At 37.9% G+C, this 16,048-nt stretch overlaps 1 protein-coding gene across 1 annotated transcript; it reads right to left on the reverse strand.

The window, feature by feature from the left end:
* Nucleotides 1-241: 241 nt before the first annotated feature.
* Nucleotides 242-15,713, reverse strand: MMP7 (matrix metallopeptidase 7). Its single transcript, XM_043991266.1, has 6 exons — nucleotides 15,549-15,713; nucleotides 12,821-13,044; nucleotides 12,587-12,735; nucleotides 7,529-7,657; nucleotides 5,832-5,993; nucleotides 242-1,577 (listed from the first exon to the last, which is right to left on the reverse strand). The coding sequence occupies exons 1-6, from the start codon at nucleotides 15,657-15,659 to the stop codon at nucleotides 1,564-1,566; spliced, it is 789 nt and encodes a 262-aa protein (XP_043847201.1). The 5' UTR covers nucleotides 15,660-15,713; the 3' UTR covers nucleotides 242-1,563.
* Nucleotides 15,714-16,048: the final 335 nt, after the last annotated feature.

Raw genomic sequence — 16,048 nt, forward strand, 5'->3', positions numbered from 1 at the left:
GAAAGTTTGGAAAAGTCAAATGAGTTTGTGCCAAATGGTGGCCTTCTCTAGTGTGGAGTGGGGGGTGGGAAGAAGGAGAAAAAAAAATAAAAAGTATACCACAGAGAACAAAAGAAAACTCAGGAGGAAGCACAGAAAAGAGAGTAGTTTTAAAAACAATGTGTAGTATTTATTACATAGTTTTTTTTTTTAAAGTAAACAGTGTGAAATGGAGATTCATGGTTTCAACCAAATCCTTTTTTTCTGTTGTGCTGTGTACATGGAAATTTTTTTTTGTCTTTTTGTACTTAAGTTCAAAATGAATAAAAAATAAATAAAGCTAATTGATGTTAACTGCTTATTGAAGAGCTATCAAATGGTTAAATGACAACTAGAGTGATATTAACTGGCATTGACAAAGGATATTGGAACATTAATCCCTGGTGATTGATATTGGGGGCATATACCAGAATCAAGAATGTGACTTTTTATTCTATGAATAGATCTGTCCCTTTTCTTCCCCTTCTTTTTCATGTCTGGTTTTAAAATTAAATAGCTTAAGACTTTTTATATAGCACTTAGAATTCTGTTACTTTTAGTGCTCATGGTACATGCTCACTCTTATATCCCCACTTATTTTAGTAAATAATATAGTAGGGGCTTCCAATCATACTTCATAGAACCATGGTGCTGGAAGCAGAAAAGGAGTCAGAGACAATCTGGTCAATCTCTAGCGTGCTTCTGTGACAAACTAACAAAGAATTCCCCAAACTGGTTGGTCAACAGAACTTTGGGCAAGTTCTCAGGGACAATGGATATAAAATGACTTTCTTTTCTACTTGTTTGGCAGAAACTGTTTGATGCCCATGGTGAGTTGGTGACTACTTCCAAAGTGGATCTAGTTTTTTTTTCTGGGAGAAATAGAAGCATTTGGAAGTCCTTCCCAGGCAGAGTTTAATATTCCCTCTTGGCAGATGCATAAATGGCAGAGAATTGGGTGCCCCTACACATTCAAGAAAGTCAGGTTGGGGAGTAGTGTGGTAGAAAGAACACTTAGGCTAGGATTTGGGACATTTTGGGTCACCCAACATCTATTTCTAGTTCTGCAACCAGATTGCTGTGTGATTTTATCTGGCTGGAGCCTCAATTGTAGGATTCTGTTCTAAGACAAACCTGCCCTTGTTCTGGGTACCAGTCTGCTCAGTTGTGGCTGTGTTGCTTCTGCTTTCAATATGACAACGGAGGCTCGGAAGCTTTGGTGTTGGTACCAGTCACAGGATTATGTGAACTTGAATAAAAATAATGAGACTAGTCATCCCTGATGATGTGGACTGTCTGTGACAGAAGTCCTTAGTTCACGTTGTGAACTAATTAATAAATGTTTGCTGAATAAAATCAATGAATTAATGAAATAAAACATTGTGCTTTTATGTCTTATTCCTTGATTTCCATATAAAGCCATTCATTTAGAAGCATTTCAGTTGTTATAGGATATCATGATAAAATAAAAGCATTTTGATAGATCAGGAATGTAGTAGATAGTCTGTTGAATGTGCATTTTCTGTTAAGGTTGCAGTTCTGAAATTATCTTCTCTTTCCTGTTGAGAGAAGAGAACGTTATGGCATTGTATAAAACACAAAGAAAAAAATTGCAAAGACATAAACTAAGGGTTTTTTTTTTTAAGTGGAGAGAAAGGTCCTGGATCAAAACTTGTAAATACCAATTTAATTGGATTTATTATTTCACTGATTTAGATGTTCTCCCCAGTGATTCAAATTGCAAATCATCCACGCCTGCCCATACTACATGACTCTTGTCCATAGCCTATACATTCACCACAGGGCATCCACCCAATGTGCCAGAGCAACTAGCCCTGTTGAATGTTCTGTATTACCCGGACAGAGGAGGACACTTGGGATATAGATAGGGATAGCTATTTTTAGTTCCTGTTTTAGGTCTCTCTCTACTCCAATCTATCCTCTACTCAGCTCTCAAATCGACCTTCCTAAAAAGCCATTTGAACATTGGTTGTTTAGTTGTGTCTGACACTTTATGATCCCATTTGAGGTTTTCTTGGCAAAGAGAGCAGAGTGGTTTGCCATTTCCTTCTCCAGCTCATTTTACAGATGAGGAAACTGAGGCAAGCAGGGTTAGGTGACTTTACCCAGGGTCACACAGCTAGTAAGTGTCTGAAGCCAGATTTGAACTCAGGAAGATGAGTTTTCCTGATTCCAGGCCTGGTGCTGCATCCACTGCACCACCTATCTACTCCCTGTTTGAACATGTCACCCCTATTCAGTAAAATCCAGAGACTCCCCATTGCCTCTGGGATCAAATATAAAACCACCTTTTCCTTTTAGCCTCCTGTATCTAACTCCCTTCTGCATACTCTGCGGTCTAGAACTCTGGTCTCCTCATTGTTCTCTATGATACCCCATCTCCTAATTATGGACATTCTCACTGACTGCTCCCCATGCCAGGACTCTCCTCCTCCTCCTCCTCTCTGCCTCTTTATTTTCCCGGCTCCTTCAAGCCTCAGCTAAAGTCTCACCTTCTGCTAGAGGCCTTTCCCTCTCCTCTTTAATCTGAAAGTCTTGCCTCTGAGACTACCCTCTGATTTATTCTGTCTGTATCCAGTTTGTATCTCTCCGTCCTTCCGTGAGCTCACTGAACTAAAGAGCTATTTTGGGAGCTTTCTTTGTATTTCCCAGCTCTAGGCACAATACCTGGGGCATAGTAGATACTTAATAATAGTTGCTTTTCTGCTCATCAATCGCCTCACATGCTAGGAAAGGAATTATACATCTGCTGTAAGCACAATACAAAGTGAGGAAATGAGGTATAATGGAAAGAGACCTGGATTAAGAGTCAGGGGGGTTGGGTTCAAGTGCTAACTCTAATAGTTGCTAGTTTTATGACCTTAGGTAAATTACTTAATCTAAGTTATGATTTCCTTATTTGCAAAGTGAAATTGCCTGCCTTCATTTCCTAGCAAAATTGTAGAACGTGTGTAATTTTTTTTGGTTGCTGCTGTTGTTAGCATCTAGAAAGGGAAAGGCTGATCAATAAGAGCCAGAATGGTTTTATCTAGGAAAGGTCATGCTAGACTAAGCCCAGTTCCTTTTTTTTTTGACACAGTAATCAGATTGATACATCTAAAGAGGGAGCAAGGTGGGCCAGTGGATAGAGTTCTGGACTTGAAGACAGAAGACTTAGATCCAAATCCTGATTCATAGGTGTACTGGCTGTCTGGCCCTAGGCAAGTCTCTTAACCTCTGCCTGCCTCAGTTTCTCCATCTGCAAAAGAGGAATAATAATCATAACTACCTCCCAGGGTTATTGAGGGGATCAAATGAAATAACACTTGTAAAATACTTTACAAACCTTAAGGTACTATGTAAAAACTAGTTTTTCTTATGCTATTATTATTATCACATCAGGGGAATGTTGTAGATATAATATAATAATATTTCAGCAAGACATTTGAAGAGACATCGAGTAGGAGATAGTGTGTTCTGGTAAATATGTAAATGTTTGAATCATTGGATCCAATGATGAATGGATTAAGAGATGGATGTCAACTTGAAGTGAATTCTCTAGTGAAAATCCTCATGCATCTTTTCTTGTTCTGTTCAAACTCTCTATCAATGACTTGGAGGTGAGCATGCCATGCTTTTCTTTTCTTTTTCTTTCTTTTTTTAGCAGAGCAATGAGGGTTAAGTGACTTGCCCAGGGTCACACAGCTAGTCAGTGTGAAGTGGATGACATGCTTTTCAATTTGCCGATGGCACAAAGCAGGGAGGGATAACTAACACTTTGGACAACAGCACCAGAATTAGAAGGATCTTGATAGGCAATGAGATTGTATCTCCTAGGATGAAATTTAATGGAGATGTAAGTAGAATTCTTCATTTGGGTAAAAAAAAATCAGCCTCTGCCTTCTGGTTCCACTATTGAGTAGGCTGACCAGAATAAAGGGAGCATTTCATAAAGCTTGTCATAAACTTGATGGATCCAGAGTTGGAGTCAAGGCCCGGTGTGATGGCAGTTAACTAAGTACACTACAGCCTTTGTATAAATTCTGGGCATTCCAAATAGGGGAATGTGTGCTCAGAGAGAAAAGAGAACATTGCTCATGATCAGTGGAAATGCAAATCTTGTTATGGAGAATTACCACCTCGTTAAAATTGGCACCAAAGAAGTGATTTCAAAAACATAAATGAGGTGGATGAGTTTGTGTGAAAAAGATCTGGGAGATTTAGTGGGCTATCATATAGTCAATGGAAGCAGCTAAGTGGTGCAGTATATAGAGTGCCCTGTCTGGAGTCAGGAAAACTCATCTTCCTGAGTTCATCAGGTCTCAGACACTTACTAGCTCTGTGACCCTGGGCAAGCCACTTAACCAGTTTCCTTATTTGCAGAATGAGCTGGAGAAGGAAATGCAAACCACTACAATATCTCTGCTAAGAAAACTCTAAAAGGAGTTACAAAGAGTCAGATGTGACCAAAAAAATGACAGAACAATAAGGTCAATATGATTCAGTGGAGCAACATAGCTGTCAAAAGAGATAATTCTGTCTTAGGGCAATTGAGAAGCACAGTGTCTAGAATGAGGGAGGTTAAATTCTCTATTCTACTTTGGTCAGGCCATAGTGAAATTGTATTCAGTTTTGGATGCCACATTTTAGGGGAAACATTGACACCCTCCAGAGGAGGGTGATCGGGATGGTAAGTGACCCCTGCGCCATGCCATGTGAGGATTGGTGGAAGGAACAGGGGATATTTAACATGGAGGAAATAAGAAGTGAAGGTTATATTTGACGGACTGTCAAATGGAAGAGTGGTCAGGCTTGCTTAGCTTGGCTTAAGAGGGTCAAAGACTAGGAATACTGGATGAAAGATTATAGAGAAGCATATTTGTTTAATGGAGTGAAAAGCTTCCTAATGGTTAGAGTTATCCACAGTTGGAACGGGATGCCATGGGAGGCCTAGAAACTTTCTGGTGGAGGCTGGAAGAGCATTTGTTGGGGTTGTTGCAGGGGCATTCTTCTGCAGGTATGGGTGGGACTAGGTGGCTTCCAGGTAACTTGGAACTGTCAGTACCCTGATCAACTACCATTTAGCAAGTGCCTACTAATATCAGGCAGAGGATAAAAAGAAAGGCAAAAAACAGTGCCTGAGCTTGAGGAGTCCACAGTTTAATGGGGAAGACAACATGCAAACAGTTATAAACAATTTATACACAGGCTAAATTAGAAATAATCTTCAAATGAAGGTATTCAGATTAGAGGACTGAGAAAGAAGGTGAGACTTTGGCTGAGACTTGAATAAAGCCAGGGAAACTAAGCCATGGAAATGAGGAAGAACATTCTTGGGATGGAGAACAGCCAATGAAAACGCCTGGAGTCAGCAGTGTTGTATGTGAGGAAGAACAAGGAGGTCTTGTTCTTGGATCACAGAGTACACATAGGAAAATGAGGTGTAAGAGGACTGGAAAGGTAGGAAGTTTCCCTGAGTTTCTAAGAAAATTACATTACTTACAGTGTTGTGAGCAAAATTCTATCTAAAGGTGAGCTATTATTGATTTCATCAGTGAGATGTCTTAATTTCATTAAATGATCAAAACATTCATTTATTAAACATTTTGAATCAATCACTTGAGGTAAAAGAAAATGGTTAGGATACAAATACCTGTGGATTCTATGATTAAAAGACAAAAAAATCCCAACTTATAGTGCTTACTTTCCATGTCGATGCCCATTAGTCAGCTTTTCCTCTTCAAGCCTACCATGAAAATGGCTCTAAAATCCTGAAAGATGTGAAAATTTGTGCTGAAAATCCTGAACCTTACCATAAAGCTTCTGAATCCCTTTGATATCATCCTCTGACAGACCAAAGTCCTCTGGGTTTTTATAGCTATAGGTAGGGTACATCACAGCTTCAGGATCCGAAGAATGACCTAACCCCAAGGAATGGCCAAGTTCATGAGTAGCAGCAAATAAAAAGTTAATTCCTAAAATAAAAGGGACAGTAAATTGTTACAAACTTATTATTATGACAATTACAATATTATATTAAATTATTGCAACTCAAGAATTTCTCAAAATATAATTCTCAATTATTTGCTCTATAGATACATATTTTAAATTTTTTAACATAGTTTGAGAGTGGATTTGGAGGGAGATTGGTATGGATTGGGAGCTGCAGTAAGCCTTGTTTAGGTTTGTCACCTTTTGTCACTAATCCTGTTTGTCTCACTTTCCTCATCTGTAAAACAAACTGGAGAAGCAAACGGCAAACCATTTCAGTATCTTTGCCAAGAAAACCCCAAATAGGGTCATAAAAAGTTAGAAATGACTGAAAAATGACTAAACAACAAAACCAAATTGATTTATTTCTCGTATAGCCTTGTTTCAGGAATCTAGAAATAAAAAGTTTAAGTAGGTTAAGTAACACAAGACATTCAATTTGGTAACTGGACTGCCTGAATAAACTCTAGTCAGCTCCTAAGAAAGACATTTAAATAAAAATTAAAATTTACTTCTCTCCTTTCACCCCAAGGGAAGGTGTGAACCAGTTAGACTGCAAGGTTAAAGGGAGACATCAGAATTGGCACTGCTTTGTATTTGTCTGAGAGTTGATTACTCTGGTACACGGGACACCTGAACAGGGGAGTAAGTGGGGGAAAGTGAATAGCATCTTTCTTTCTTTCTTTCTTCCTTCCTTTCTTCCTTCCTTTCTTCCTTCCTTTCTTCCTTCCTTTCTTCCTTTCTTCCTTTCTTCCTTCCTTTCTTCCTTTCTTCCTTCCTTCCTTTCTTTCTTTCTTTCTTTCTTTCTTTCTTTCTTTCTTTCTTTCTTTCTTTCTTTCTTTCTTTCTTTCTTTCTTTCTTCTTTCCCTTCCTTCCTTCCTTCCTTCCTTCCTTCCTTCCTTCCTTCCTTCCTTCCTTCCTTCCTTCCTTCCTTCCTTCCTTCCTTCCTTCCTTCCTTCCTTCCTTCCTTCCTTCCTTCCTTCCTTCCTTCCTTCCTTCCTTTCTTTCTTTCTTTCTTTCTTTCTTTCTTTCTTTCTTTCTTTCTTTCTTCCTTTCCCCAGCCTTCTATTTTCTCCTGATTTGGGTTTACATAAGGAAGTATCACTGGCTTTCACTACTTTGAAGTTCTCTGACTTCCTAGAACATGTGAAACCCAAAGTTCCTATTTCTAAGCTCCCTTCTTATTTGTTACACGTTAGAGCCCATTCCCACCCCATCTAGGAGAGGGTAAGCACCTTGAGGACAAGAGACTGTATTGTGTGTTTTTTTCTTTTGGTCTTTGTATCACCCAGTGCCTTGGCCAGTTTCTGACCCATTGTAGGTATTTAAATGGTTGTACAATTGCATAGGATGTATGATACCTCTCTCCCACCTAAAGGAGGAAGCTAAAAGTTTAACATATTTATTCGTATTAAAACTTTGCCATTTTCAGATTTAAATGGCACATTTAAGTACCCAGTGAGACATTTTGCCTCCAGGTTTTCTACTTTAGGTGGGAAGGAACATGGAAAACCATTACCTAATCTGCTGCCATCACTCCATTGCTCATCATTATCAAAGTGAGCATCTCCTCCTAAGCCTTCTCCTGGTGCAAATGCATGAGCCAGGATTCCTCCTGGTCCATCAAATGGATTGAAGTCCCCATGAACTAAGGAAAAAAAACACACAGAAGTCATTGGCTTCTCTAAGAAGACAGGAATTAGTATTAAACTTTTTTTTAACCTCTGGAAATATTCCAGTGATTAAATCTATGTAGCTAGACACTAAATGTGGTATTGAATAGGCACTGAGCTCAAAGCCTGCACACTGGACACAGCCTGGTAGAACTGAAAGATCCCTAGATTTGAGCCTCAGTTCTTTCATCTGTAAAATAAGGCAGCTAAATTCAATGACTTTTAGGTCCTTTTCCAGCTCAATTCTATGGTATGGATAGGCTTCCTTGGCTCTAACATTTATTAAGCACCTACCATGTGCCAGGCATCATACTAAACACTATACAACTATTATCTCATTTGATCCTCACAACATTTGATTCAGCCCTATGAGATAGGTGGTATTATCACTCCCATTTTACAGTCGAGGAAACAGGCAGACAGAAGTTAAGTGACTTATACACCTAGTAAGTGTCTGAGGCGAGATTTGAACTCGGATATTCTTGACTCCAGGTTCTGTGTTCTATCCCCTGTGCCTTCTAACTGATTAAGTGATAGTTTTCTCATTAAGCAGACCAGCATAGACTATAGGAACCTTGTTTTATTCAGAGATGTGCACATGTAAATCAGTGCTAGAGATAGGGAAAGAATACTGGAACATGAGCACAAGGTTATCCTGCTATCCTTTTTTCATCAGAAAGAAAACACAAAATGGTCTTGTATGTAGTTTTATATCCCTTTTTATATATGTCATGTATGAACTTCATGCTCCAAGTAGACCAATGCTTTCCTTAGAGCAGCTGGATTCTTTGGTAAGCACATTTATACTTTTAGATTATTAGGGCATCATTTGGTACAAAATTCACAGAATCACAACATTTTAGAGATTATCTGGTATAACCCTCTAATCTTATGATTAAGAGAACTAAGACCCAGATTGGGGAAATGACTTGCCTGCAGACACATGGCATGAGTCCTAGGGTTGGGATTCCAAGCACAGGTTTTCTGTTTCTCAGTCCAGTGCTCCTGAAATATCTTACTTGCTAATCTATTTCCCAGGCTCATTGGGGGAATAAAAGGACTATGAATTATACTAATATTGTCTAGAAATAATTTAAGTAATTGGTGATTTAGGGTGACCATCTGTAGGGGAGGATTTTTGATATCCATTGGATTTATGTTATTGGAGATAAATATTTTGAGAGGCGGGCAGGTGGATAGAGTGCTAGGCTTGGAGTCAGAAAACGACTTCAAATCCTGTTTTAGGCTTCACTTTCCTTATCTATAAAATTAGGCTAATAATAGCACCTACCTCCCCAGGGTTGTTGTAAAGATCAAGTGTGTTAATCTATAAAAAATGTTTTGCCAAACATAAAAGTACTACATAATTCTCATTTATTATTGAGAGTTGGGTGAGGCATTACCATCTGGAATTAAGCAGGTTTCTAACACTCCTTTAAAGTTGAATTTAAAAGCCACCTCATCTATGAAGTCTTTACTGATTCCTTCATTCAGAAACAACTCTCCCCGCCTTCCTTCTTTTGACCTAACAAATAATTAAAAAAAAATTTAAGCAGATAGGTTATCTTGGTGGTTAAAGTTGGGTGGGAGTCAGGCAGACTTGAGTTTAGATCTAGTCTTTGATACTTACTAGCTATGTGAACTTAGGTAAGTCACTGAAGCTTCAGTTTCCTCAACTGTGAAATGGAGATAATAATAGAACCTAACTCCCAGGGTTGTTGTGAGGACCTTGTGACATTATATTTGTAAAGTGCTTAACATAGCACCTGGCACACAATAGTTGCTACAGAAATGCTAGTTATTATTGTATTCTTTTTATGCTTTATATGTAACTATCATGCATCTTATGTATTTATTGTCATTCAGTCATTTTTAATTTTAATCAGACTCTTTGTGACCCCATTTAGGGTTTTCTTGGCAAAGATACTGGAGTATTTGTCATTTCCTTCTCTAGTTCATTTTACAGATGCAGAACTGAGGCAAACTGGGTTAAATGACTTGCTTAGGGTCTTATAGCTAGTGTCTGAGGCCAGATTTGAACTCATAAAGAAGAGTCTTCCTGACTCCAGGCCCAGCATTCTACCCACTATGCCACCTGGTGCTTATGACATATTATTTCTTATTATAGTTGTGTTATTGCTCTATTAAGCTAAATAAGAAAAGAACCCTTGTCTTTGCTAAAAATTTAGATCTCCATTTTCTAGTATAGTTCTCTGCAAACAGTAAGTAATTATGCTGAATTAAAGTTTGGTCATCAAGTATCACAAATATATCATTAATAGCTTTCTTCATCTATATGATACTGTAGCTAAAGTTCAAAGTAAACTAGTTAATGTTAGCTAATAAAAACTTAAAAATATTTTTGGATGGCTTTGTGATTTTGTGACATAGGAAGTTCCTGTTGAAGAACTATAAATTCAGACCAGCACATTCTCTTTAACATATAGGCATGGAAAGCTACCTCTGGGTCACAGAGTTTAAGTGATTTTACCAGGGTCACACAGGTGGTATGTGGGAGAGATAAGACTTAAATCTGGGTCTCCTTGGCTGAGTGACTGTCTCCACCTACCATTCCATGTTCTCTCTCAATATGCACATTAAACCGACCATTCAATTTTGGAAGACTCTAACTTGACTTGCATCATTAGAGACCAGCAAATATTCATAATTAATGTGTATGGGTGACACATATTTCAGTCCTGTTCATATTAAAAATTCTTGTTATTTATAAAATTTTATGTTGATACTAAACAGATACCCTGGAAAAGAGATAGCAACTCTATAATGGATAATCTAACAATAGTTGACATTTATATAGCATGTTGTGGTAAAAAATGTTTTACATAATCTCATTTAATAGAGTACTGAAATTGAATTCACAAAGATCTTGATTCAAATCCTGCCTCTCCTACACATTACCTGAATGGCCCTGAGTAAGTCACTTAACATTTATTAGCTTCAGTCAACTCTGTTAAGTTTTATAATTGTTAGTTAGTTTATAACTGTTATAAGTTATAAAGTTATAATCCATAAGTTAAATTACTACACTAATGAATGAAAATATTGGTACATTAGCCAAGCAATGTGGCTTGTGGTCTGTCAAAATATAACATAATTGCTGGTCAGAAGGGCTGTTATTGTAATTTAACAAAACAGAAAAGTTATGAATATAATGTGGGTTGTAGAAATGTATATACATGCACATTCCTATCTTTCTTTTGGCCACTTGAGTGTAACTCAGTATTTGGGTACACCGAATACAACGGTCTCCCTGGATGCTGCTGGTCATGTCATATATCTAGAACTAAATGGACTTGGCACTTTGGTATAATAACATGACAAACCCTGAGTTCCACCTTCATTCCCCTCCCTGGCTGTGACAGTGGCCCTAGAGTGATGGGCTACTGTGAGCTAAAAGAGGAGAGACCTCCTCTCTTTCTCTCCCACTCTGTCTCCCTCTTATTGTTTCCCTTCCTCTCTCTCCTTCTCTTTTTCTTCCTTTCCCCTTTCTTTTTGACCTTTCATGTAGCATCATGTAATTGTGAGACTTTCAGTCAGGGGTGAGGAAAGGTGGGCCATTCTTTATTCCAGCATCATGGTGACATGTTTGAGGTAAATAATGCTGGGGGACTCAGCCAGGTGAATTTGTGCTGGGTCCTTGTCTGGTTTTTTTTCCACTTTTGTGTTTGTTGTTTTGTTCTTTCCTGATTTTACCTGAATGAATATCTATCCCCTAGATGAACATATCCAGACTATGGTAGTCTGAGGGATCTGAGTTCTTTTCATCAGAGCTGAATTGTGGCAAGAGGAGGAGTTCCCAGAAATTGCTTTAGGGTTCTCGAAGAGACCACCAACAAGAGGATCAGTCTAAGTTTGTCCTATTTTGTCAGAACTCATGTTATGGGAGTTGTTTGGATAGTGCAGAGCCAAGGTGAAATGTAAAAGCCTTAATCGGTATCCCCACAAATTGCTTTAGTTTTAGGTGGTTTTAAGTATCAACTTTTTGGCTGGATATGGTAGTACTGCTGCTTGTCTAGTTTAAGTCTTACTGTCAATGTGCATTTGTGTGAAGGAAATGAATACCGTCACATACCTGATTCTTATTGTACATTTAATACCTTCAGAAACCTAGATCTGAAGCTAACCCTAAGGCATATGTAAATTATACACAAGGCCCCAAGGTTGGGGTTAAAAAAAACAAACCAAAGAATATGAAAAAAGAGAATGTAGTCTCTTTCTCTTTTGAAACCAGACCCTTCAGGGGCAGCTAGGTGGTGCAGTGGATAAAGCACTGGTCCTGGATTCAGGAGGACCTGAGTTCAAATCCAGCTTCAGACACTTGACACTTACTAGCTGTGTGACCCTGGGCAAGTCACTTAACCCCAAATGCCTCACAAAAAAAAGAAACCAGACCCTTCTAGTACTGAAATTGACTTTGATTATCTTCCTTAGTTTAGGGCATAGGGGTTCCTTAGGTAGGTAGAGTAGGCTTTGTACCCCAGTCCATGTTAACCCAGCAGTGATTTCTAAATTTTATAATAGCATTGAGGAAAATAACATGGTTTCTGAAAATGTTTAAAATACTGAATTGTCTGTTTCAGGATGGTAGGAGAATTGGGAGAGGGAGGAATGGTGATGACAAAAAATAAATAAATCTTAATGTAACATTGAGAAAACACACACATTAGAAAAAAGGGAAATTTGGGAAAATCACAAACATTACAATATTTTAATTAGTGTTAAATTTATGATATGTTTAAAAATAGCCAAATGTAATTGAGATTCATAGCTTCGTATACAATTTTCTTCTGTTCTTTATACATGGCAATGATTGTATTTGTTGAAGTCTATCAAGATCACCATACAATGGAAAAAAAGGATTTGTTTAAAAGGATCAGCATTACCTCCTCTGGCAAAACCAATGACAATGTCTGCATTTCCTCTCCTCACTTTCTTGAAGGTCAGTGTTGAAGCTTTGCTCCACATGTCAAGAGCCTTCTGGACTAAATAATCCACTGTTGCTTTAGACAGGTCCCGAGTATAAGAGGCAACCCTGGTAGCCAGAAAAGAAAGCAATAATTGATTCCTTGTATAATGGTTTTCATTGCTTTGCCAAAATGAACTCAAGTGAAACTAACCTGTAGGTCACTACTTTGGAAGACCATTTAGGTCTCCCAGGAAACAAACTGAATTGTCCAACATCAGGTACTCCACATCTAGGTTTCTGAATTATTTCCATGGTGTTGGTGTTTAAAATTCCTGTTTGTGGTAGGCCAAAGAATTTTTGCATTTCTTTTATTTTGTCTTCTAAATTGTTTATTCGTTCTTCAGGATCATATGAATAGAAGTTCTTGAGGTATTCCTGTTATGGAGAATGAAAGTGATTTTTTGCTATTTCTTTTTTTTTTTAAACTGAGCTGCCCAGCTGCTCATTGCCCCCAGACACTAGTTCACTAAGGGGATCAAGGAAAAGGTATTGGCTTTGAAAATTCAGGATTTGATCAAAATTGCTGTTTTTCCTTCCCATTGGGAGCTGTCTATTAGTCAATGAATAAATCATTGATTTAAAAAGCAATCAACAAAATAGTTTATATTACCCCTTTGGTATCTATGGCCTCCAGAAAAAAATTCCCCAATCCTTCTTGAGATTTATTAATTAAATTTGTAAAGTATGACCCTGAGCAAGTCACTTAACATTTATTAGCCTCAGTCAACTCTGTTGTTTTATAATTGTTAGTTTATAACTGTTATAAGTTATAAAGTTACAATCCATAAGTTAAATTACTACACTAATGAATGAGAATATTGGTACATTAGCCAAGCAATGTGGCTTGTGGCCTGTCAAAATATAACATAATTGCTGGTCAGAAGGGCTGTTATTGTAATTTAACGAAATAGAAAAGTTATGAATGTAATGTGTGTTGTAGAAATGTATATACATGCACATTCCTATCTTTCTTTTGGCCAGTTGAGTGTGACTCAGTATTTGGGTGCACTGAAAACAGCTGTCTCCCTGAATGCTGCTGGTCATGTCATATACCTTCCATAACTGGGGGGTTAAGAGACACTAGCTATAGTCCACAGATTTCTTGAGATGAGATTGACATGGATCCCCAACTGGTACCAGGTTTCCAGAGCATTTTTAGGGGAATGCATTGATTCCAGGGTTTCTCAACATTTCTAAATCACTTAGAACATATTCTATTGGATCCAAACCGGGAGCCCCCAGGATTCCCTATTTCCCATCTCTTCCCACCCCAAGAGCATTTGCAATGATATCAGTGTTTTACACAATCTTACATGCTGCTATACCTTGGTAACCATACCTTTCATTTATATAACAATTTACATTTTAAAAAAATTCTCCCATATATGATCTCATTTGATCCCCACAACAATCCTATGAAATAAGGCAAGTTTTATTATCTCCATTAAATCTCAAAAGTAATATGACTTTCCTAAGACCATACAGCATAAACATGATGGCGTTAGGACTTGAACCCAAATCTCCCAGCTCCATATCTAGAATTCTTTCCATTATACTATAAGGAAAATGAGGGATGATGGTTTTTATTCATTAAATCAGAAGCTAATAGTTTATTAGCAGCTAGGTACTAATGCACTCAATTTGGAGTTCAGAAGATTGGAATTCAGATCTACTCTCAGATATTTGTCTGTCAGTCGGTCAGTCAGTCAATAAGCATTTATTAAGTTAAGTACCTACTATATTCTAGGCATTGTTCTAAGCACTAGGGTTACAAAGAAAGGCAAAAGATAGTTTCCGACCTCAAGGAGAGAGACAACATACAAACAACTATGTACAAATCATATACATACACACATATATAATTTTTATCTATTTATATCTATCTATCTATTAGAAATAATCAGAAGAGGGAAGGCACTAGTATTAAGAAGGATTGGCAAAGGCTTCTTGTAGAAGAGTGATTTTATCTGCGACTTGAAGGAAGTTAGGGAAGCCAAGAATCAGAAATGAGGAGAGAGAGAGAGAGAGAGAGAGAGAGAGAGAGAGAGAGAGAGAGAGAGAGAGAGAGAGAGAGTTAGAGTTTTCTAGGTATGGGGACAGGCGATAAAAATGTTTGGAGCCAGAAGATGGAATGTTGTATTTGAGGAACAACAAGAAGGCCATTGTTAGTGGATTTCAGAGTAAAGGGAGGGGGATTATTATTGAACAGGTTATGGTATGGACCTATGATTTCATTAGTATTGGGAAAGAACTCCTGGGTAAGGAAATTCCCTTTATCAAAGCATGTTGGCACCTTCTTTGCAGCCTATAATCTTGCTTAGAATTTCTTAGAACATTGAGAAGTTCAGTGACTTGTCAAAGGTTACACAACCATTTTGTGTCAGATATGAGACTTGGGCCAAGATCATCATGATTCTGAGGCTGGCTCTTTACTCACTGTATTATGCTGGCTTTCTAATGAATACTTTTTCCTTTGACATTAAAATTTTCCTTAAATTAATATAGATTTTACTCTCCTGAACTACAATCCTGACTTCCCTTAACAGTTTTATGACAACGCAAATCCTGAGGCATGGCAAGGTTCAAAGATGGGCCTGTTTTGGCCCATATGTTTTGGACAAACTGTGCCAATCTGTTTTCTAAGGAAAAAGCTATGATAGAATAAGTTTTGGCTCATTTATCATTAAAATTATAGTTTTGTGCACTTTAGTATTAAAGGAAACAACTCCCAACAGATCAAACACTGTCATCTATGCAAAGAAATGTAAAAGTACAAACAGTACTGCTAAATGGATCGAGAGCATCTCGGTACAAATATGCTTAGGAGTGTCTCCTTTGAGTTAATAGAGGCTCAGGGAAAAAAAAATGCAGGTACCTACCCGTGCTTTTCCCCATTGTTGGTCATTCATTTTTCCAGCTTCCCGAGGCAGTGGAAAAGCGAGGCAGCTGCATGTCAAAAGACTCAGAGTACACAATGCAGAGTAGTGCATGATTGCTATCAAGAAACTATTGTTCGCAGCCCTATGGTTGGTTCAGTGATTGCTGATCCAGCCTGGGATGTTTATATAGTTTCTCATCCTGAATGTGCCAATAGGTGACTCATTTTTAAAAAGTTCTTTCTTGCTCATCTATTTCTTTAGATCTCTTAAAGTCTGTGTTGTTGTTGTTTTTTTTTTTCTAATGAAAATGAGGAAGCATTAGGTTGGATCAGCAGGGAGTTCAGTCTATATTTATTTTTCAAAAGTTTTTTTTTCCCCCTTTCTTCCCTGTCAGCTTTATAGCTTTAGCCAAAGACCACATGAATTGTATTGGCTCAGGTTTGTTTTTCCTAATTAAATGAACAGGTACATTCTTTAGGACAATCTCCTCCCCTCCTACT

The sequence above is a fragment of the Dromiciops gliroides genome, chromosome 3 (assembly GCF_019393635.1).
Source record: "Dromiciops gliroides isolate mDroGli1 chromosome 3, mDroGli1.pri, whole genome shotgun sequence".
Lineage (NCBI taxonomy): Eukaryota > Metazoa > Chordata > Mammalia > Microbiotheria > Microbiotheriidae > Dromiciops > Dromiciops gliroides.

What these genes read in the sequence shown, in the direction of transcription:
- MMP7 (XM_043991266.1), bottom strand. Translation starts at nt 15,659, where the DNA reads ATGCACTACTCTGCATTGTGTACTCTGAGTCTTTTGACATGCAGCTGC. An exon ending in TCCAAAGTAGTGACCTACAG is followed by an intron (nt 12,736 to 12,820) that starts GTTAGTTTCACT and finishes TCTGGCTACCAG; the next exon opens with GGTTGCCTCTTATACTCGGG. An exon ending in GAGTGATGGCAGCAGATTAG is followed by an intron (nt 5,994 to 7,528) that starts GTAATGGTTTTC and finishes CTTTTATTTTAG; the next exon opens with GAATTAACTTTTTATTTGCT.